This window comes from Seriola dumerili, unplaced genomic scaffold, assembly GCF_002260705.1.
Source record: "Seriola dumerili isolate Sdu_G_001 unplaced genomic scaffold, Sdu_1.0 BDQW01000091.1, whole genome shotgun sequence".
In the NCBI taxonomy this organism is placed as follows: Eukaryota; Metazoa; Chordata; class Actinopteri; order Carangiformes; family Carangidae; genus Seriola; species Seriola dumerili.
In genome coordinates, this window is record NW_019174346.1 from 2,042,835 (window position 1) to 2,066,468 (window position 23,634).

The 23,634-nt window shown below is 40.4% G+C and overlaps 1 protein-coding gene across 1 annotated transcript in view; it reads left to right on the top strand.

Moving 5' to 3' along the window:
- LOC111222376 (gamma-aminobutyric acid receptor subunit alpha-2-like) overlaps positions 1-16,166 on the top strand; it is a 52,023-nt gene extending 35,857 nt beyond the window's left edge. Inside the window, exons 5-10 of the mRNA XM_022746088.1 lie at positions 2,045-2,127; positions 3,558-3,701; positions 6,474-6,626; positions 10,058-10,263; positions 15,661-15,699; positions 15,843-16,166. Coding sequence (XP_022601809.1) covers positions 2,045-2,127; positions 3,558-3,701; positions 6,474-6,626; positions 10,058-10,263; positions 15,661-15,699; positions 15,843-16,166 — 949 coding nt within the window. The remainder of the gene's footprint in view (positions 1-2,044; positions 2,128-3,557; positions 3,702-6,473; positions 6,627-10,057; positions 10,264-15,660; positions 15,700-15,842) is intronic.
- Positions 16,167-23,634: the final 7,468 nt, after the last annotated feature.

Here is a 23,634-nt window from a genome sequence, read left to right on the forward strand (position 1 = left end):
GCTAACAACACACGCAACAGGCTCTCGTGTGCATACAGTAAAGCAACATAAAATGGTGAAACTTACAGCTCCCAAGTTTGAAGTTGGGTCTCGGACAGTCGGTGCTGATCCATGCTTTATCTTCAGAATGTAGCGAATCCCGCATTGTACTGGCCCTCGTTGAGAAAGCAGTCCCACATGAAATGGTTAGCCCGCTACAACTCCTAAAGTGGCCATCAAAAATAAAATAAAACAAATCCACTGGGTCTTCAGATCCTCGGACGTAGGGGGTAAAAAGACTTCTGTGTTGGTTTGTACAGTCAACAACCGAGCAACTAGCGTGCATTGCTCGTACTTTCGACACAGTTTTACCGGAGCCGTGATGCGAGGGAATAAACGATAGCGGCTGCAAGGCGGACTCAGAAGGCGGAACACACACCTTGCTCGGGGAGTGTCACCTCCCTTCATGACGACATCAAGGGAAAATCTCCAATTGGCCTGTGTGAGCACACATTTTCTGAAAGGTGGCGCAAGCAAAAGACGGAGAGGATGAACTTTCCTCATGTTTGGGGGGTTTGTAGACTGGCCGGGGGCACATATTACTGATAGAAAACCATGGAAAAGTGCATTTTGCATAATATGTCCCCAACATACTAACATGCTAGGCTGAAATGGTGAACATGGTAAACGTTATATCTGCCAAGAGCTGCTGGGCCTAAATACAGCCTCAGAGAGCTGCTGGCTGCAGACTCTTAGCATCATTTCTTTTAGACTTAATATGAAGTTTAGTCATTACACAAACTCAGTTTGCTTTGTTGTCTTTGATCAAAGCAATTCTAATTCTGTTGTCTGTGATCTTTTCTTTTTTATCCCTTTGTCTCTGCTGGTGTGTCAGTGCAGCTTAGCAATGAGATGAATTTTGTCAATTTGCTGTCAGTTTAAGTGCCACATCATATACAGCGGTGCACTGCTCACATTTGATTTATGTTGTACTGTGTTAATTTGCGTAGTTACTGAGACACTTATCAGTAATGAGGCAGCAGCAGAGAGCAGTCAAGAGGGTGGAAAACAATGGACGCACAGGGTTGTTGCAAGTGCTAAACAAAGAGCTAATTAGCAAAACAAAGTTTGAGTGTAGAAGCGGTCTGTGATGTTTCTAGTTTTAAACTGTGGCTGCAGAAAACTTTGTGATTCTGCACCATGAATGTTACACGTGTTTACGATGCTGAGACCTAATGAACTGTCTCATTTAACTAGTTTTTTTAATTATGTTCTTCATTGAATATACAAGTTTACATGTTATCTGTACAATCTGTCCCATGAATACATATAACATCTAATACAAGCATGAAACTGTAGGTGCACATCAAGCTACATTCAGTTCACCTGGCAGGTTTCACAAATGAGAATTATGCATTACACCTGCTCAGATTTCCCAGTTGCTCAAATAACCCAATTAATAAATGTTGTAACTGAGTTACAATGACGCCGTTTGTGATCCATTTATGAGAAACTCAGTCCAGTTTTCTGCGCTGCAGTTTTGTTTGAACTCGGCAGATGTAATCCCTGTGTTGATTAAACATGTATGAGAGACATAATATGCACCATTTCTCTATTTACTAACAGAGTGCATTTTGTGGCTCAGCTATTTGACCAAATCAAATAAACTCTAGCGCTCTCTGGAGACTTTGTCGTCAGTCAGCTGAGCGCTCATTACCACTGACGGGACGGGACGGGGGGGGGCGGGGGGGGCAGCTCTCCAGTTTCTCTTCAAGTTTACACCGAGAAGCCACATCATTAAAACCAGCTACCTGTTTTAATGTTGTGGCTGATCGGTCTACACACTGTGGCTTCACAATGACTGGAGCACTCTGTTCTTTAAGTCTCTGTCTACATCCTGTATTTTGATTTTACTAATCCTAATTTCTTGATGCATGATGAACACATTCACCCCTGTATCTTGTCTTTTGTGTCATGAAGCGTTCGTAACAGCTGCTTCATCCATACTGCAGCCTCACCAGTGAAACACTCTCTCTCTCCCCACCTCTCCCTCTGTCCCCCTCAGGTTGACCATTCACGCCGAGTGCCCCATGCACCTGGAGGATTTCCCGATGGATGCACACGCCTGCCCTCTGAAGTTTGGAAGTTGTAAGTCAGTCCAGATGGTCACAGCAAAGCAGAGTTTAATATAAAATCACACTGCAGAAACTGTGGTGATTGTTCTCCGCGGGTGTTAAATACCTTTCCTGTCCTGGAAAAACTTCAGAGGACTCAAACTAGACTCACACCAAGGAATCTGACTCTATAGTGTGACTGTCATACCTAGAAATGTTTCCTGTAGCAACATAAACAAAACATAATGACCAATACTAGCGTACTGCAGATATATCAATGGTGCCATATATTACTGTTAAGTAACAAGGAGCTGCAGCACAGACATGTCAAAGATATTCTTAAGGAAATTCAGAAACATAGTTTGTTCAATCTAATTCTAGTAAAGTCATTCTTACCCAAGACTCTACAGTCGTCGCTCTATAAGGTTATTATAGGTCATTAGAGTGGAAACATACTGGGACCAGATGTATAAAACTCTGTAGATTCAGGACTACAACTGTGTGTTCACACAAAATAACAAATATTCATACACACTCTTTTCATCAGAATTATAAAGCTGATGCGTTCTCATGGTTCCTCTTTATAAATCTCACTCACATGTGAACGAGCCTCATTTCCGCTCCCACAATCCTCAATAAATGGATGAAGACTCTCCCTTAATCAATCAGTTTGTATAAAAAAAACAGTCTCCACCACAAGTGATCAGACACAGAGAAGAAAGACGAGGAACAAGAACAAGAATTTCACTGATTTGAAATTGAGGTAAAAACCTGCATCAGTTTACTTTAGTACCATCACTCTGATGTAAAGTCCTGTTTTACTCTGAACTTAATTTATTGGGACTCGAGAGTCTTAACGAGGCTCCAGAGGCTCAAACACTGTGATTAGTCAATATTAAAATAGTATCAAACAGTTTATAGAATAAAACAATAAATAAATAATAAGGATGTTAAAAGATGCTGAAGGAAACATTGAGCACAAACAATTATTTCTGTTTATAAATTTAGATAAATCACTTTGAACCGTGTGTTCACATGGTTTATAAAGACCAGTTTATGTGCAGGAAATGACGTACGCATGTTTTTTGTGTGAAGGCATCACATATGCATCTGACCCCTGATGTTTAACAGGTGATGTTTACCATGTTTAGTGTGTGAACATGCAAACATTAATTAGTGGCATTAAATACAAAGAGCAGCTGAGGTTCTGTAGCTGTCTGGTGAGGAACCAAAGTACTGGACATATGAAAAGTTTGAAGGCACTAAAGGAAAAGTCTGGGGGTCATCAAACAATGTCCAGAATCACTCACTACTGTACCGTAAACAACAAGGTGCTTAGCTCAGCTCCTTATTTCCTGAGGATGACGCCACCTTTTTTGCGGACAGTGTGGACAGATGAGAGTGAAATATAAAAATTTGCCAAACATGTTGATTTCTAATTTCTTCACCATCTCTGTCGCCCAGACGCTTACACCAACAACGAGGTGATCTACCTGTGGACCCAGGGAGACGAGAGGTCCGTGGCTGTGGCGGAGGACGGCTCCAGGCTGAACCAGTACGACTTACTGGGACACGTTATTGGGAAAGAAACCATCAGCTCCAGCACAGGTAGACCATATGTGCCATCCTCGGCCCGGACAGCGGTGTACAGTTTACTTCTAACGACATCAGACTCGGTGTGTTTTCGAACAGGCGGAAGGTTACGGCTGAAACCAAACAACAAACCACGCTGAGCTTTAATGGCTGCAGTGTGCGCAGGCTGCTGTTCAGCCAGGCGGAAACTCATAGCAGTTTGACGACTGCAGTGGACACATATTCTATACTGCAAGCAGGGAAAGAAAATTAGTGTCATGGGATGAAACCCCTACGTTTGATATATAAACTCTCATAGATTTTCTCCATAAAATGTGCAGTCAATTAAAATCCTTCTTCTCTGTTGACATATACTGGCACTCTTCTGTGTGTTTTCATACAGTAACAGCCTGCACTTTTCTCCGGTTTCTGTCTTTTTAGATTCAGTTTGCATTATTTAGGTCCATCGAGAAAATTATGACTTTTATGAGTTTTTGGGAAACTATTCAGCATATTCACAGAGATAATATGAAGAGGTGTGCCAGAGGTGAAAGTCTTATTTCAATTCTGTTTTGGGCTAATAGCCCAGAGTCAACTTTATAGGCACAGAGTTAAAAGGAAAAAAGATGCTTCTTATACTTTTGATTTCATATTCATTTGATTTTAAATTCTCCTCGTCAACACTGGTGCAGAAACCTTTTATCTGTGGCACACAATCACATCATTTTTTCTTTATTTCCCCACTGAAGGACATAAAGCTCTTGATAGCACTTTAATTTGAAGGGATGAAATACCAAGGTGAGGGCTGGGTACTGACATTCACTAGTATTACTGAAAAAATTCACAGCAGTTCTATGGCAACATAAAATAGACTTAAACCCCCTCAGACTTGGTGCTCTGTTTTGAAATAATATACATTCATAGTTATTGTTTACATGAAATTTTAAGCTGCCATATAAATCTATGAGATAAATAACATCAATAAAACATTCCCAACATCAATCACCAGCTGCAGGTAACAGTGCAAGAAGAGAGGGTGAAGTGCTGAAGAGCTGATTACTGCAAAGCTAAAGATAAAAGGTTGCTTCAGTGGGGCAGTAGGTAATTACTGACAGACTGCATAGCTTACAACTGAGCCACATTTTCAGATTTAACCACTGCGGTGAGGCCGTTTGCTCATGCGGTTTTCAGTAGGTGAGCTGCGGAGTCGCTCATCTGTCTGACTTCAGTTGTGTTTAGAGACCAAACCACCCAGAAACCACTTTGGTGGATGGCACTCGACCCGTTTTCCTAGGAAGCAAAAAGTGTGTGTTGAAAGCTGTTGAAACAATAGCACTTGTCTAACTGAGAACACTTTCCTTGAGCCCATCTCTCCTGTTGTGCTGTTTGGTCGTTTGAATTTCGGAGGTATTTTAAAGAAACAATAGCAACTAAAGTCTGACTTTAAGCACCAATATTCAAGGTGGAGTCAACATGATTAGTTTCATAAACTGCTTCAGTCAGAAAATCTCTTTTTTTTTTTTAAACTTTAAACCTAATGGAGCACAGTGAGGCAGGGGAAAGGGCAGATTTCAGCCAGTTCAGCTCTGGTTAGAATCTGCTCAGGAAAAAAAACACACACACCTCAGGGAATGGAAGGCTGTTTTTCTCATATCTTTGCAACACAGATTACAGACATGGCAACGAGAGCTGGAGCCTCGGGGAACTGTGAATTTGTCCATTTGCTGCCGCCAGTAACAAAATCTGAGCAAAAGGAAATGTGGCCACCTTTCCAGCTAACAGGGAGGGACTATTTGATACATAAAAAGATAGGATTTTGGAGAAGTACTCCTTTAAGGGCAGGAGGCTACACCATTTTTTTTTATATCTTCATTTTCTCCTACCCATTTTTATAAAGGGATTTGAGTATCAGGCACACACAAACTTTTAGGTTTCAGTTATTTGGATAGGCTTGTTTTTTCTGTTTTGTATTTTTTTTTTTATTATTTTCTTTGATGCCTCTGGTTTGATTTCTTCACTGGTCCTCCATTGCGTCTGAATTATCTATACTAACTCAGATTCATTACTTTTGTTTACAATTAGAGAAGGCTTGGATGGAAAAGACCAATAAGCCATCCCATTGTTTGAATGCATCATGAAGTAACACAATAAAGAAGGGCAGTACACTAATCAATGCATTCATCCAGTGATCATTTATCTTTGTTTCCACAGTGATAATGATGTTCAGTGATTGTTGACATTTTAAAAGAGGGAACTTTGGGCAGCAGGGCTTTATACAGCTGTAGCTTATTTTCCAGAAGCCTGCTGCTTTTTTCTATTAACATTTGGATCTGAATTCAAGGTTTCCTTTTATATGTAACTGCGCTGTTATATCATATGTGATGATGAGAGAGGGTGCTCCTGTGCTTTGACATCTTTCACAGAGAGGACAATTTTATCACCAAATGTACAATGCCACCTGCCATTTCTTTTCCTTTTTTTTGCCACTCCCCTGTCTGTGCTTCTCTGAATAGATCCTAGTTTAAACTGAGGTGAAATGAAGGTTAGTTATGTGACACAACTACCTTGCAAAAAAAAGTCTTTTAACTGATGTTTTCATGTGGTTTAGTGTCTCATCTGAGGAACTGAAGACAATCCAATGAGCTACTTTGCTAATGCACATGTACATGTCAATGTTGTAACTTTAATAAATCCAACTCTTTATTTCAGCTTGTGTTTCTCCCGACTTGGCATGGCTGTATTAATAATTATGACCTTGTGTGTTTCTCTCCATCTCTTTCTCTCTCTCTCTTTCTCTCTCTCTCTCAGGAGAATATGTAGTGATGACAACATATTTCCATTTGAAAAGGAAAATTGGCTATTTTGTGATTCAGACCTACCTGCCGTGCATCATGACTGTCATACTGTCTCAGGTCTCCTTCTGGCTAAACAGAGAATCCGTCCCTGCTCGCACTGTGTTCGGTGAGTGCCATCTTGTGTTTTTTTAAAACTAACTCAAAAATTCACTGAATGATTAATCTGAACAGGTTAGATTAATTTGGTGGTGCTTAATTATGAGGTAAGAGCAAATCATCTGCAGAGCTGCTTCTGTTCGGATGATTCAGCAAAACAAAGTTTGGGAGGGAGGGGGTTTAAAAAAGGCTTTTCCCCTCAAAAGTTCTACTTTTAACATGATGATGTACAAAACATAACTTGGTGCATTTAGGTGCACATGGGCATGAATGAGTAATTTATTTTTTCCTGAGCTTTTATCACAGTATTGATTTGTGCCCTCTCCTGTAACTGCAAAAACACTAATTAATCAGAGATAAGTGGAAGCAAAGTTGGAGAAGCGAAACAGGAAGAATGCGGCAGGTGATAGACGAGCTGCTGCATCTCTCACCGAGGATGTTCAGCTACTTTATCAGCTACACAACAGCCAGGCTGGTTTATAGTCACTGAGCTCTAGATAAAACCAGCCATGTTCATCTTAAGAACAGATAATCCCACTGAGGTTTCCACAGACTCTTAATGAGAATCAGATCACACGTTTCCACCGGTGCAACAAAATAAATCAATTAATTTTCAAGTAAATGGCAGAAGATCAAATCTTCACCTTTTAAAACAGGACACCAAAAACATTTCATTAAACCCAACCTTTCATAGGAGCATCTTATATTCTGCCAATAGTCTGCCAAAGGATGTTATTTCAAAAGATATCCATTTGATTTCATATCTGACATTTTCCCCGTTGCTTATACGACACTTCAACGTGTTATCCTGCCTTTGTGCTGTGAATAATAATAGATTCAATTTGTCCATCCAGTGCTATTCATGTTAAGAACATTGCGTCTGCTTAGATATAAACTCTGAGATGAGATGTCATGTCCTTCCTCCGCTTCTTTCAACTGCTGTTCTGCTGAAGAGCCCTTAACCATGTGTTTGTTGAATAATTAGCACTTTGATTTATAAATGAAGCACACCTACATGAGGCAGTACACAGCTCCATTACTGGAGTCAGAGTACAGATCTTCCTGGTCAAATATGACTCAAATACAAGGTTGTTCAGTCAGATCTTTATCCCAGTTAAAGTACTGGAGTATTTGATTTTAAAAATACATTTTTTTACGACAAAGCTTTGCTGTTGGTTGACTCCAATGAGTCAACCAACAGCAAAGCAAAGAAACAAACTACTGACTGACTGTACAATAAAAAGCTTGTAGAGTATGAAACAAAGTCATTTGACCAACCATAGCATAGAAACAGCAACTACTAGGGTTCCCCCGATTGATCGGCCGATTTTAATTAAAAATACGTGATCGGTGTGTGAGACTGATCGGCTGATCTCACTCATGATCAGTATCAGTGGCAAAAAAACATGATCATGATGATTTTTTTTGTAGGCAGTGATGAAGTGTGGTTGTGGTAAACACATCAAATATTTCAAACTAAATGAATCTTTCTTTATTTCTAAACTTTCAAACACAGACCTCAGATCAGGTCTCTGGTGAAGACTCTTCTGCCTCATCTTTATCCAACGTTGCCATCGTTAGGACACTGACAGGTTCAAACATGGCCGACAGTGGAGGAGTTGGCTGATTGTTTTTTCTCCTGTGATGAACACAGTGTATGGTCTATCACAATTTCAAAATAAAATAAAATCCATTCCTCTGACTAAAAACTAAAAGTTTCAAAGTCCTTCAGAAAAATGTGGAAGCGTAAAAGTCACAAGCCCATGAAGCTTTTTCCTCTCCCTGCACTGTATGCTACTTGTTTTCCTTGTCATTCTCTATGTATTTTAAATTGTGCAAAAGAAATAAAAGAAGTACAGATACTTGAAAAATATGCTCAAGTACAACAGACCCTGAAAAACATGCAAAGCAATCGAATGTTTAGGAAATAAAAACTGTCCCCATGCCTTCAGAACGACCACAGTTCCTCCACTTCTCCACAAACACGTCCACCAGAACATTTTCCCCTCAACAGTCGTCTGAAAATCATTTCAGTCACACGAGAAATTCCATTTGTAGAGAACAATTTCCCTCACATGAGGAGAGGAGCTGTAATCAGTGTCATTCTCTCTGTGGAGTGATTGAAGCGTTTACAGTGAAGGACACAGTTCCCTAAAGTGTTCACATCATGGATTTTTTATTCTCACCGTCGCATTGATCAGCTGAAATAAAGATCTTTCTACTGAGTTCTTAGCATTTTCTGTGTTCATCAGCAACTAAACCGATTTATCATTTTTGTTCTCTGGTCGATTTTCAAGTTGTATTTTGTCGGCACGACTTCATTTACCTGATTTATACCTGAACATCATATTACAGCCCCCCCATGTCCTAATACCTGAATTAAACATGAACACAGCCACAGTTCAAATGTTGGAATAGAGTCAAATTATGCAAAATGCAGAACCTGAAAATAAATCGGTCTCTGTCGTTAAACAAAGTAGATAATTACCTATAAATCTTTCTGTCACAAATTCTAATTTCTTACCAATGTGCTCACTGAAATTAGTCGACTTCCCTGTCCTGCAACACAAATTCATTTTTAAGAGCCCACTGTGTGTCTGTTATTCATCAGAAGAGAAAAGGTTGGAACAGATGAAGTGATTGTTTTTACGAGGTTGGCTGGGCGGCCGTTCTCCGAGTCATATTTCATCCACTGAACGTAAAGGCCGAGATTTGACGTGATCTGTAAAAGATTCCAAGTCTGTACGCCAAAGGATTGATCAACGGAGTAGATAGAGGTCTGTCTTCTCTTCTGTGTTGTAATTCAGAATCATCATTATCCTGCACTGAACGTGAGCAGGTCAAAAACATCTCTCTCTCTGTGTGAATTGTGTAAAGGAAGTTTAAGTTTTTACAACTTGGGCCCAATTTTCATGGTTTTTAACAGACTTGTATTTATTGTATTTATTGTAGATGTTTTAGATGTTGCGTCTCCATCAGACACATCTTCACAAGGACATCTACTGTTTCCAAGAAACACGACAGACTGGTTTAAACAAAAGAAAAGGGAACATTCATCATGAGACACTCAGCATACTTACAGTGTTTATGGACAATTGAACTTAGTTAGTGGTGTGTGGCTCAACTTTCTGATTTCACACAGTAGATTATGTAAATAATAAACTCTGAAATGCAGTGGACCATAATTTTAGCCCAAAAGAGTAATTTCCATGATTGAGCTGAATTGGACAATTTAAACCTGCTTTAACCTTCTGTTGCACAGCCTTAGTAAACACTGATTTAAAGCTGCACACAGCTTCCTGCTTTCCAAAACGTCTAGGAAGAAATAAAACGAAATGTTATAACTGTTTAAATCTTTTACAAAAATTAGAAGAAGTTGAAAAAGTTGTGAGAAAATGAACTTTCCTTTAATGTTGGCTGATGTTTTTCTTTCTTCCTCAGGGGTCACCACTGTCCTAACCATGACCACCCTGAGCATCAGTGCTAGAAACTCCCTCCCTAAGGTGGCCTATGCCACTGCCATGGACTGGTTCATGGCTGTGTGCTATGCCTTTGTCTTCTCTGCCTTGATTGAGTTTGCCACAGTCAACTACTTCACCAAGCGCAGCTGGGCATGGGATGGGAAAAAAGAGGGCATGGAAATAAGGGTGAGTGATTCTTATTTGAAACAGTTTCATATTGAAAAAAAAAAAATCAATGAACGTGACACGCCTGCACTTTCGATTCATCACAGTGCACCGACATTAAAAATCACAAGAAAAAACAAACACAAAGATTTCCAGACGGGAGCCTGTCTCCTCTTTGGTTGTTTTTTCTCCTGATTATTAAATTCTAGATTAATGTTTCTTCGTCTTTTGCTTTAATAACCTTGTTAAAAGTCCTCATTTTACACTGGAGGAGCAATGAGGGCAAATTGCACTTTGGAAACATTGATAAAAAAGTTCCTTCCTTAGCGCAGTCTGGAGAACTCCATAAAGACTATAAAGAGAGCTTTTATTTATTCATTAACAGCCAAATGGAACAGGGACAGTGGGGAGGAACAGTGAGAGCAGAAACAGAGGTAAACTCCCAGAGACACTGGCCCTGATTTATGACGGCAGCATATGTTCAAGTCTCATCCTAAAGTCAGCGAAGGCCCGTTCTCCACAGAAAAGCCGGCAGCCTTACATCCAGGCTGCACCCTGATGAGAAACTGAGTGTGCATTATTTAAAGTGAGTCACCTGAAGCTGATGTTTTTATTTTAAGCATGAAATCTGATAAATCGCAGCTTACAGATATTTACTTTGTCAATAGCCTGGGCTGATTGTGTGCTGTTTATGAAGACAGCAAGTGGATTTATATCATGGAAGGAAAGAAGTTTTTTGTGGTTTCATCTGGACCCGGATGGGTCCAGGGGTCTAAACATGATGTTTTTCTATGAAGCTGTGATGAAGTCACATAAATAAAAAGCAATCAGTTTCTCACGATCACCTCAGGGCCTAAATTAACCACGACTTCTATGATGTTTTATGACTGATCACATCAAATGAAATAGATTAGAGGCCTGAGACACTATCAGAGCAGGCCACAGAGAAGCAATAAGGAAAATTAAAGCACTTGGTCTTGTGCCGCACATATGAAACATCCATGTTTCTCTTGCTTAATTGATTAATTTAGCTGCAGCATATGCTTCAAAAAAAGGGCTCATTTGTTCCAGCAGTGAAAGGAACAGATGCATTGCTCTCCTGTTTTTATATGGATCACATGAATGATAGAATCAGGTGCTGACAGTCTGGTGTCGACATGCTGACTATAAAATATGTTTTCCTCCTGCAGAAAAATATGTTTAGATTTACATCTAGAAAGGTTTGCCCATATGTTTATTTTTTGGAGGGTTTTTTTGCAATGAGTTTCCAGTGAGTAAATCTTTGCACTGTGTTGAGAATATGTCAAAGAACAGCTTCAATTTTACAGCACAATTTGCAGAACAACATGTTGGGTTTGCCAAGACACACTGAAAGCTGTCAAACACCACCATGTATTTGCATTTAAAAAAATAAAAATAAAAAAGTGATACCTCCATCACTTTGTATTAAATTATAGGCTTTTGTTTTCCTGTTTGTAAAAGTCTCACTGCGTTTAAGTAAAGTGGGAAATATTGGCTGAGTAAATACTGTTGTTATGTTGCTGCTAGCACATAAAAATGTTGGAACCCATCTATCTGCCACAGACACGACATGAGGGGAAAAATATATATTTCTTCTTCTGCGACAGACGGAGCCACAAATCTATTTTCCGGCACTAATGTACAAACTATTTGACACAATCAGTACAGGCTTTCCTATTTTTTATAGTTTGACATTTGGTCCTCTGAGTGATTGACAGAAATGCATATTGCTGCCATGGAACTTTTCAGTCGGTGAGGATAATTTGCAGCTTTACACTGCAGCAGAGCTTTTTTTTCCCTTCTTTTGATGCCTCCTCTTAATGGCAACAGCCTGGGCTGCGTTCTCGGGGGCTGTGCTGAGCATGCAGTTGTCATGATAGATAAAAAAGAATGGGGTCACAGAGGGAGACATGGCACTCCCGTCACGCTCCCCGCTACAATGAGCTACTGGAAAGCAAACGGAGCAGCGTTTTCACTTTTAATATATTTACATTAAAAAAAAGGGAACCTATAAGAGGGAAGAGAAGATATAAGGAAAAGAGTGTTTTCCAGGAGAGAAGTTTAAGCTCGGTAAAGCTTTTGAAAATACAGTCTCCAGTCATCAGAGGGAGGGTTTCAGCCACCATCCTTACCGGAACCAAGCGATGACTTCATTGCCCCCAGGCTCCTTTTCTTTTCTCTTCTTTTCTAAGGTCTGAAATGGTGAGCTGTAGACGAGTCCATGTGCGCTCATTTACTCTGCTGGTTATGGAGCTTCTCTGTCATTTTCCTCCCTTTTTGTCGCCTAACATTCTGTTTGACAAGCGATCTACATAATTAGCTCTCCCTCACCAGCTGAAGGTGTGCTTATTACAGAAATTAGCCGGTGGGGAGTTTGGATGGAATGGAAGCCTGTGTATTCTTGGCTCTCCGTGACACATGATTGGACACCACTGTGTTGGATGTTATATGCTGGTTTCATCAGCAGAGACGGGAGCACCGGCTCGTCCTGCACCGGAGCCAAGGAACGATCACGGTTTCACATGTGTGCCTCATAATCTTGTGTATCCAGATGACTACAGACATTTTAACACAGCGGACTGTTGCAGTCACGTTTCAGCAGAGCAGAGCATGACACTGCTCCTCTCCTTACTGCTGCAGGAACAACAGGGGAAGCTGCTACAGCTAAACTTTTCTCCTCTGGAGGTTGGTGTACTCAGGTGGAAAAAACAAACCTTAGCTGCCTTTTCTGGAGGCATCTTGTTATTAGACTTTTTAATGAAAATTTTTCCACGCCTTTGTTATTTGAGTTGGAGGTGTCGTTATGCACCAATGTTTGCCTCTTGGCGAGCTTCCTCTGACTGAGTTGACCCTTGTAATACAGCGAGATGGAGTGGCTATATCTCACCGACCATGTCGAACTATGCTTTTATTGCATATTATTATATATCCATCATCAGCGGACGCAGGGCTTTATCAGCTGCAGTGCAACAACTTAGTTGGTTTGTATCTGGAGGAAAGCAGATACTTGTTTTTAAGTGATGTGCTGTTTTAGGAAACGAGGACAAAGAAGAAACAAAAGACAATCACAGGAAGGAGAGAGAGAGAAGCACAAGTGTTTTGTTGACACAGTGTTAGCTTTGATTTGCAATTACAAAGCATGTTTAATTAACACTGGCTGACAGGTAACCTGTAACACAACCTGCCGTGATGAGATCAAGCTCAGGCCACATCTACCGCCACCAGAGTTACAGGAAAATCTAAGTGCAGGCGCCACTACATAAACACACACAGGGATACAAACAGGGACATTGTGTCTCCATTAACACAGTCCGCACGCTCGTGCACCCACATGCTCACATACTTGAGGCTATTAAATATGCCAACACCTCATCCCCAATCTTAGACAGGGACAGACTGTCACAAGGCTCGGTTACACGCACACATGCGCACACTCGGCTCCAAACAGCAGGACACAGCGAGACACAATTACCCCCGGGGTACTTATTCACACTCGTAAAGAAATTCTGATGCAACAATTTGCAGAAGTTACAAAGACAAGGTCAATAGATGCATTGTATTCAGGGGGTATTTGTGCCTGCAGCTAGCCAAATGACTTTGAATGGTGCACAAGACTCTGGCCGGAAGTGAATTGTGTGCTGTGTCACATTAGGTTGATGAAAACATGCACAGGGCCCAGCGCCACATGTGGTTTCCCCAATAATTAGACCATATAAATTACATCAGAGGACAGCCCAGCTAAACAGCAACACAAAATGACTTTGCTTGGCTCATTTGTCAGGTTACAGGGCAAAGAACACCCAACGTGTAAAGCCAAGGACCGAGGGTTTAGGGGGCTGTGATTAAGGTCATACGACACGTTACAGCAGTCATTGGCTTTTCCTGCTGACGCAAGCCTTCACTGTGATGGAGGAGGCTGGTGGTGGTGTTAGACGTGGAAGAATCGATACTGTGGGGAAAGTATCTGGTTATCCGGGGGCATCGGAGCGACTCATTCTCACCCTATACTCACTGACTTGAGAAAGACCCTTTCGAGCAGCAGCTCACCAATCTCTCTGTTTAATGCAATCAGTGCGCTTTGTTAGCTCTCCACAACCTGAAGGAGTCTGAAGCATCCTCCTCCTGTTGTCCTGCACACCTGAGGACAACACACTGATCACACTCAACATGTTTCCTCCTCTGTTCTGCTGCCTCCATCCAAGTTACCAACAACCTAATATCATTATTCTGATGCCTCTTCTGAATATTATTCCACTGCGTGTCACATTTCACATTAACAAGTGGGTTTTCTACATAGTGGTGACACACTGGTCTGGGTCAGACACATACAGCACATTCTCCTGCCTCCGTTTGTGAGTGTATGTGAACACCGAGGATGCAGACCAAACAAAACGCTTGGTGCTGATGAGCCGTGTGCGGAAATAGAGCCACGGTTTTGGAGGGGGGGGGGGGGCGCCATTAGTTATGCTAATTAAAAAGATGGAGTGAAGTGAAAAGGAAGGAAAATTAAATGAAGATGAAAAAAAAAAAAAGCAGAGCAAAAAATTAAAGCGGTGCTCAGAGCAGAAGTGAAACGTGGAACGTTGAAAGTGAAACTCTCTGTTACATGACAACACACCATTTTAGCTTTGTAGCACGTCTTTAAGTGGTCACAGTGGGGATGAATCGTGTGAAGAAAATTACCCCAGTACAGGCTCACGCACCGTCTGCAACACAGGAAACTAAAACTCTGCCCGGTGATCAATCTTGGTGCCCTACTTGTTCTCTACACTGTACTGTTTTAGGCTGACAGGGTCCTCTGGTGATGTGAGTTTAGATATCTGAGAGCACGAATTTAGCAAATAAAATTCTGTCTCCCAGTGTGATTTCACTATAAAAGACAGTGTAATGATTTCTCCCTAGTAGCAGGGAGGAAGCGGTCGCTCCAGCCAGCTTTATCACACACAGCCTTTGTCGTGTTTGTTTTATTGCAAGCTGTTTGCCTGAAGAGGCCTGGCTGCTCTCATTGATACAGTTTGTCAGACATGTTTTCAGGCACTGTTATTTTGCTTTGTTTCTAATCCTGCTCTGTGCTGCTACTGCTACTGTTAGCAGTATCAGACGCCAGTCCAGCCTGGTTCTGCAACGATGCAAAATACAATTGTCCCTATTTCCACACTCGTAATTTTATCAGCCTGATCGTTTCGTCATGAATTTTTTTTATCATGACTATTTTTTTTTCTGCAATCCAGATTTGTATGATGCAGATTTGAATTGACAATATTAATAGTTTAATATGTTTTTTAAAAAAAATTTAAAAAAAAAAAGTACCAGCTAGATGGTGATGAATAGAGTATGTACGTTGGGTAATTTTAATATAATTGGTAAACTTTTTTTCTTTTCTACTTTTCTTTTCAGGAACCGTTTCAGGCTAACATGGCCAGGATTAAAGATATGGTTAGGCTTTTGTTTTGTTCTTGTGTGTGTCGTGTCTCGTGGTGTTGCTTCTATTTCCTCTTCATGAGTTCAAATGGAAGTATTGTGAAGTCTGGTGCTGCGCTCCTGACGACCTTTACTTTACTGCCCTTCTTCCTTTTCAGAGAAGAGAATCCGCGACTTTATCCAAAAAGGCGAACAACACCTTCAACATTGTGGGAACCACCTACGCCATCAACGTCGCTAAAGACCAAGGTTTAACGACCATTTCCAAAAGCGCCACCGGACCATCAGCCAAGCACCACCACTACCTGCACAAAATGGACGACCCCTACACGGAGGCCAAGAAGTCCTACAACCGTGTCAGCAAAGTGGACAAGATATCACGCATCATTTTCCCAGTTCTGTTCTTCATCTTCAACTTGGGCTACTGGGCCACATACGTCAACAGAAAGCCCGCCATCATGAAGGCAAACAACCTAAACTGAATTTGACCAAATGCTAGGCCTGATCTGGTTTGGTTCAGAGGGTAGACAGGTTTGCAGGAGGCCAAGTCCATTACATCTTATTGTGTGTGTGTGTGTGTGTGTGTGTGTATGTGTATGTGTATGTGTATGTGTGTGTGTGTGCGCGCGCGCGTGTTTCGTGTGTCTGTTTTTTCTTAAGAGTTTGATATTTTGCACGTCTGTTTAGATGGAAGGCAAATTTGAACATACAATAGATTCACATGTAGTAGTGGACCTTGGAGGGAGCACATCCTCACATCAGACTGTGTTTGTGTAGCTTTTCTTCCCCCCCCTCCCCGCCACACTCAGCTCTGGCCCTGGTCCCTTTCGTGAGTAACCAAGTGTTCCTTTGCTGTGTCTCGATTGCTTGCCGTTTTGTAGAGTAGTCAGGTTGTGTTCTCACTATGTTTTGACATGTTTGCGCTTTGCTTGTAATAAGTTAGAGCAAGCATGCGTTTGAAGTTTCCATTGTAGCTCATTGCCAGCGATAGGGTTTTGACACATCCGTCAAGTTAACGACACGCATGCACGCACGCACGCACGAAGACGCACAGTGACGCATCAGAAAACGCCAGCAGAGCCGTCCGTTGGTCGCTGTACTGTGGTTTGTTAGCCGGGGGCAGCCTGTATAGTTCCATAGGAACATCATTAATAATCGTCTGTCTGGCCTTCAGCTCGCGCTGAATCTCCGCAGACCCGATGCAGTATCATCTGGAATTGCTTTCGCGTCCCGTGGGGGCTGCCTGTACATTTTCTAGTCCAGTGGCTCTTATTGTTTTAACTGGCTGACTGTGTTCAACGACAGAGAAGCTATGTGCCTTGGTGAATACACACATCATAAAGAAAAAGGTTTTGACACACTCACACTTGCATCTGCAGCACACATATGCACAAAAGGTCTGTGTGTATATTACATGCAAACACATACTGGTGTCCACAGGCTCCGTACACTGCAGCATGTGTACACCGTGCCCCACCCACGGCCCATGGGCTCAGGGCACCCAGTGTAAAATTGCCCATTAGTGTGGAAGGTTAACAGACCTCTTCCTGTGAAAAGATGAAGCTAAGAGATTAAAGGATCCAGCGTAGTCCACAACAATTATCACGTGCATTTATGTTTTGGCTCACGGTGTGGCCTCTCCATGAGCCGAGCAGTCATAACAAACTACCACCATTACCTCAGACTGAAGTCCAATTCTGAATTGCAGTTTATAACACGTTTTCCATGGAAAAGTACCACTAGATGTTTTATACGTTGAATCACTCTTGTGTGGACGGGCACCCTGCTGCCTTTATTTCTTTGTCTCCTCTGCATCAGTCACTGTAGCCGTTTAGCTCCTTCATGATTTTCCTGCCTTGTCATAATCAAGAGTTCGGTTCATGTGGTACTTCTGCCCTTTTATACTTGATTGTGTAAAGTATATTGGTATTGATTTAATTGTCTACATATGCTGAACTGTTTCTGTGTTTTGTGGTAGACAACAAAGGCCAATATGTCACAGTCACACAGTATTTCTAAACAAATTTGGGAGATGTCATCACTGGAGATGTTGCTGTGAAATTGTTAAAAACAAAAAAAAAAAAAACACCAGATTTCTCCAACAAGAGAATTATAATCTTAGTTTAACCACAATGAATTGATTATTTTTCAACAAGTGATGGTTTCAAAGTTGAAAATCAAATTTGTCTCTAGCTGTGGTAACTGTCTCCAACCTTTGTTTTCGGTTTGTTCGGTGACATCTGTATTTTTGTTACGTGTTGAATTTGGTACGTGTTTATACAGATGTTTTATGATTATGAAGCAATTTCTGTTGCTGTTTTTGCCGGATGCACTCTGGATATTTTGCATTATCCCTAATTATGGACTCTTGGGCGACCACTGTACATTAGACCCCAACGTGAAGTGGATCTCCTCAAACTGTATCTTCAGTGGTAAGCTTATAGGGAGAATGAGTGAATTGTGTTGTGTTGTTAATAACACAAACCATGTACAGTGTATCAGTCATAGGTTAATGCATGACAATCTGTACACGTGTATGTCTGCAACCTCCAATAATGGTGTTTGTCACACTCAAATAGGGCTTAGTATCAATGTTTCTGTAGTTCATCCCAGTCACTCATCAATTTCCTCCTCATAGCCTCAGCAGCATCTGCATAAACACACTTACACTGCAATTATTTGTGCATATTGATGTGATGCTGATACTTTACGGCTGGTTCTGAAAGTGTTTTTACCCTCAGCTGGTAGTCACAGATTTTAGCTTTAATTCAGCGCACGCACACACACACACACACACACACACTTCTTCATCCATCTCAGTTACAAACATTAGAAAAGGGAACTATGGAGATATATGACCACACAAACTACAGTTTAGTTCCCACCTCAGAAAACACATTCAGGTCAAATTTCAAAGTAACTGCAGGTTCAGCTTTACTATAACAAAATGAAGGGTAATTATTCTCTTCTCCTTTATTTCATTATGATTAAATGTTGTGGTTGGTGGTAACAGTCTCACCAACTCCACTCCTGAAGTGATTTTAAATTATTTAACATAGAGAACAGACGTTTTTAACCATTAAATCTGATCAATACACGTCTCTGAAGTCTTAATCCCGTGTTCATGTGAACCATAAAGACATATTGTTCATTTGAGTCATTCAGAGACAAAAGGAACAACATGAATATCTCCTGGAAAACACACTTTTTAACTCACAGGATAAATCGTGAGACTAAAAACTTTTTATAAATCATGTCGAATTCATAATCACAAATCAGGTAAATGTGTCTGTGTTTAATTGCAATATTTAATACTTATTTAATACATATTGGTCAACACAATGGGAAAATAGAGTCCTGCTGACACTTTCTAATGATCTTTAACTGGTAAACTGAGGCGCCGTGTCTCATATTCAGACTCGATTTTTAACATTTTGTCTGGAAGGAACTGATTCATGATACACATCTGCTGTGGGTCTTCAAGGCCCGCTGGCTGCTGCTAATTCAGGATCTGATGACACACAGCGCTAATGTTTATGTATGATTCCTCTGAGTAATGTGATCAAGGTACTTTAGGTAAGTAGTCCTACGCCGAGCATTTGAACAGGATTTGTGAAAGAACTTGCCTCAAAGACAGTGAGACTGAATATCACCAACAAGCCCACTCACCTTTAGCCAGGTGACATCATCAGTATCTTTTATAACGTGGTCACCAAAGACACATTCACATGGTAATTTCATCTGTTCGAACTGTTCACTAATGAAATTGTAGGATGTGATACATTTTCATTCATCTGTGTATCCAGGTTTTGTGAGTAACTCATGAAATATTTATAAAATTACAGATCTTAAAATGTAAAATTAGCCATATTAAGACAGCAAATGGTCCCCATAGACCTTATAGGAACAAAATATTTATAGGAAAAAAATGTTAAAGTAGTTATTTCAGAATAAATCTATATCTTTCTATCTGAAATGGTTTACCTGGAGATTCATTCAGATTTTGATGTGCTCCATTTGTGATGTGACACTTGAGTGTTTACAACATATTTATTACATTTATTAACGTAAGTTAATACTTAATGTCTGTGCATCAGGCGATCACTTTGATCCATGTCCTGATTAGTTCAAATTGTTTAAACTGAATTTCAAGTTTTTTGTTGAGCACAATGAGCAGGACTACATTTTTAATGCACATATTTTGTGTGTCTGTGGGTAGCAAATATAGAGGGGAAAAACACTTCCAGAGCCACACAACCACAACTGCTGAAATCTGAACTACAGTAGAATCTGTCATCCAAACTGCTCAGACTGATGAGTGAATGGTAAAGAAAAGATGCAATAGCGCAAAAATAAAAAAAATGACTGATCCTCTTTCAAAGAAGAAATGGTAATAAAACAGTATTTTGAATTGTATGAATGTACAACTGGTATATTAGGACAGGAGTCTGTGGTAATTCTGGATTATTTTGTTTTAACAGCTTCAGTCCTGAGGGGTTTTGATGAACAGAACTCTGCTGTATTGTTGCCATTTAGGTTTGGTTGTGATTGTGTTTTTATTTCACGTGCTAAATCTTTTCCTCACAGGGCCAGAGTTAACTTCAGCAAAAACATGTCATCCTATAAGATACAGTATATTAAGAGTATATTACTATATGAATATATTTATGCTATTCAGTACAGCATTAAATATTATATGTTTTATACGACATAACCTCTACAGCATTGATGCAAATCTCTTGATGGGTAGAAAGCCGTAGACAAATAGATAAACTAAACAAATTATTAAACTAAGTGGCAACAATTCTAATTGCTCAGAAAAGTGTTACTAAGTCGTGAATTTGTAGATATTGTGAAATCAATTCCAATAGTTTTTGTGAATATTGATATGTCACGTCATTTATTTTTACATCTGATAAGTACTGCTGTCTTACATTGAGCTCTGTAACACTACGTGTTATGGTATTTTAAAGACGTTCAGTAGAGATAATATTCATTGAGCTACTTATGAGATCAGTACCTTGTGTGCACTTTTCAAACCTAACTGTGAACTAGCAGCTGTCTGCAAACAGGAGTTGTACACACTTGTGTTCTCTCTACTGCAATTTCACTGCATGTCCCTACGCATCGAGATCTCAAAGACTTCCTACACAAAGACGGCTCCGGGAAAGCGGTGGACTTTGTGTTTTTGTCGGGAGGTTGCTCTCTATATGCTCAGTGACTGGACTCTGTATGTTGCCCTCTCTCGTTCATGTGCTTACTGTATGAGATGTAGCAATTGGAAATGGGGATTAAAAAGGACGTTGCATTTTATCTTGGAGCCCTTCTTGGTCACGTTCAAGCCTGAAAAAGGTGCATGTTTTCAACACAGTGGGCTCATCCGATATTCCTTTTGAGGCTCGGTTGAAAAGTGTTTTTGTCTGATTCTTTGTGTCACCGTTGGGGCTCTGCATGCCATCTTTTTGTTTGTAGTGTTTACACTGTGATTTATTAGGGAGAAATCCAGCAGTACAACATGAGAGCATCCTACAGGGAACAAAACACGTTGCACACATTCAAATCAAAGCTTAGCCACTCACAATATCATCGACCACTACACACAAACCACCAGATCAGCCAAAGCACAACATATAGCGTAAGATGTACATTATACATTTTCATAAGCTCAATATTTATACTGTATAATATTGTGCCACAGAATTGCAGTTACTTAACACTGATTGATTCATGCCTGCTAGTAATTAATTGTCCAAATCAGGTTCTGAAATGACCAAAAAAAATTTTATTCCCAAAGGTATTTTAAGGGTCAGGATTTATGAAATTGCCAATGAAAGCTGCTGATGGACGTACAGTAAAGAGTAACACTGTGCTTTTGCAGTGCCTCACATGTAAACGTGTTTTAAAGCTGCACTGTTGAACGTCGGCTGCAACAATTCATCCATTTAACTTAGTAGGTAAGAACAGCAAATCCTTAAAGCCCCTCTCTAGAAGAAAACTGCCAAAAATACCCAACAAGCTTTGCTCTTTGTATCATCAATAACATCAACATCATCACTGTCTAAAGCTGAGATTGAGCCGAGATGGGACAGACAAAGAGGGATCAAAGATTCATAACAAATGTCTGCACAGAGCAATGAACAAAGCAGAGGAGTTTCACTGGAGTACTTTGAATAAACAGGGCTGTGCTGCGGTCTACAGACTGTGAAGGTTACAGTAGCGGTCTGGCCCCGGTCCAGTCCTGTCCGCCCTGTAGGTGCCTTCAACTGCACAGGAAGGCTATTATGTTTTAAGCTAAAACACTTCATTTTTCTCTGCACGCCAGGGAAAATGAGCTCTCTAAAGCCCCCTGCGTGGACATATAAGGTTGTTTGCTTGCTATGATAAATGAAACATTTCATTGTACATTTAGTGCCTATTGTTCACACCAGCTTTAGGTCCATATAGTCCTTTGTGTTTGTGAGCTGTACCACTGTTTGTCAATTTGATCACAATAAGACTAAAGATTATACATATACAGTTTGGGTTAAGGCCTTCTTCTTATTCTTCTACAGGATAATAGCTCTATAAAACTGTAGGACAGGATGAGAATAGTGTCACAAACTGTCAATACAAATCATTGATTTATCACTTAGTTGGTACGAGGCAGTATTTTACAGTAGAAATTCATAACAAGAACGGCAATAGCAAAACTACACATTACTAGGAGCAAAGAATATTATGAGAGCTAGTGTCACAAGAATAATGAATATGTGAACAATATATAGTCTGTGTAAAGTTAACCTGGACGAAACAATCACAGTCACAAACACCTGAGACATAATCCCCCACAAATATGTTGTTTTCACATAAGCAGCAACCTGACATCACAGGACGCCTGCTGTCATTTCAAGAACTGCCAAGTCAAGAGTCATGTAAGTTATTCAGGCAAGAGAAAAGTACAATGCAACTGTTTAAGTGTATCATTTGTACAAATTAGTGAATTAGTGCTGCACAATTAATCAAAATATAATCGAGATCGCAATATGGCCAAGTGCAGGAGCTGCAATGTTTTTGATGAAGGTAAAATGTGTCACAACATTGTTGTGCACTGTCAGCACCAAAAGCGTTGTGGTGCTACAGAGACGCCACTGACTACAGATCATATTCTCCAGACATGAAGGAACATGTTTGTTTGGTACAAGACCAAAAAATAAATAAATACATAAACAAATCAACACAATTTTCAATTATTTTTCAGTGAAAATGAAACCATGAAACCATGTCCAGTTGAAATCACAATATCTGCCAAAATAATCCCAACATGATTTTTTTGCATATCATGCAGCCCTAGTACAAATTGTACATATTGATGACCTCAGTGATTTACAGCAAGCCAACAGACGCTCACACTAAACATGCAAACAGAGCTAATGTGCTTCTCTCATTCAGTATTGTGAAGAAAGGATTGGTAGAGGCACCACAGCATTGTACTAAAGGAGGAAGTCAATATCTGAGCCACACTGACTTCTGTGGGTGATGCAGGGCAGTCCAGACATAAAAGATGCTTCCCCTTTGTTTTGAACAGTTAACTGTGTCCACCTTTTTATTACTGAGGTTTGTATGCAGGGCTACTGACAAACTGTCTCCATCCTCTTGCCCAGGAACTGCTATTCTTTACAGTGAATACAGAATTTTAAAAAAGTCCTGTCTGTTAGTGTGACTGAGCGTTTGGTAAAATACAGAGCTGATTTGAGTTAATGAAAAACCTTACAGAGAATACCGAAGCTCCCAGTAATAGTCTGGTCTAGCAAAATGCCACTCAGGGGAGTCTTCAATCTCAGAGACATGCAGTGGATGACACCGTCACGCTGAAGACAGCTGGGGGGCACTGCAGAAACATTTCAGTTTGATAACTACATGAATTCAGAATATACAAGGTTGATATTTTTCATGTAAGCGCTGGCCTTGTCA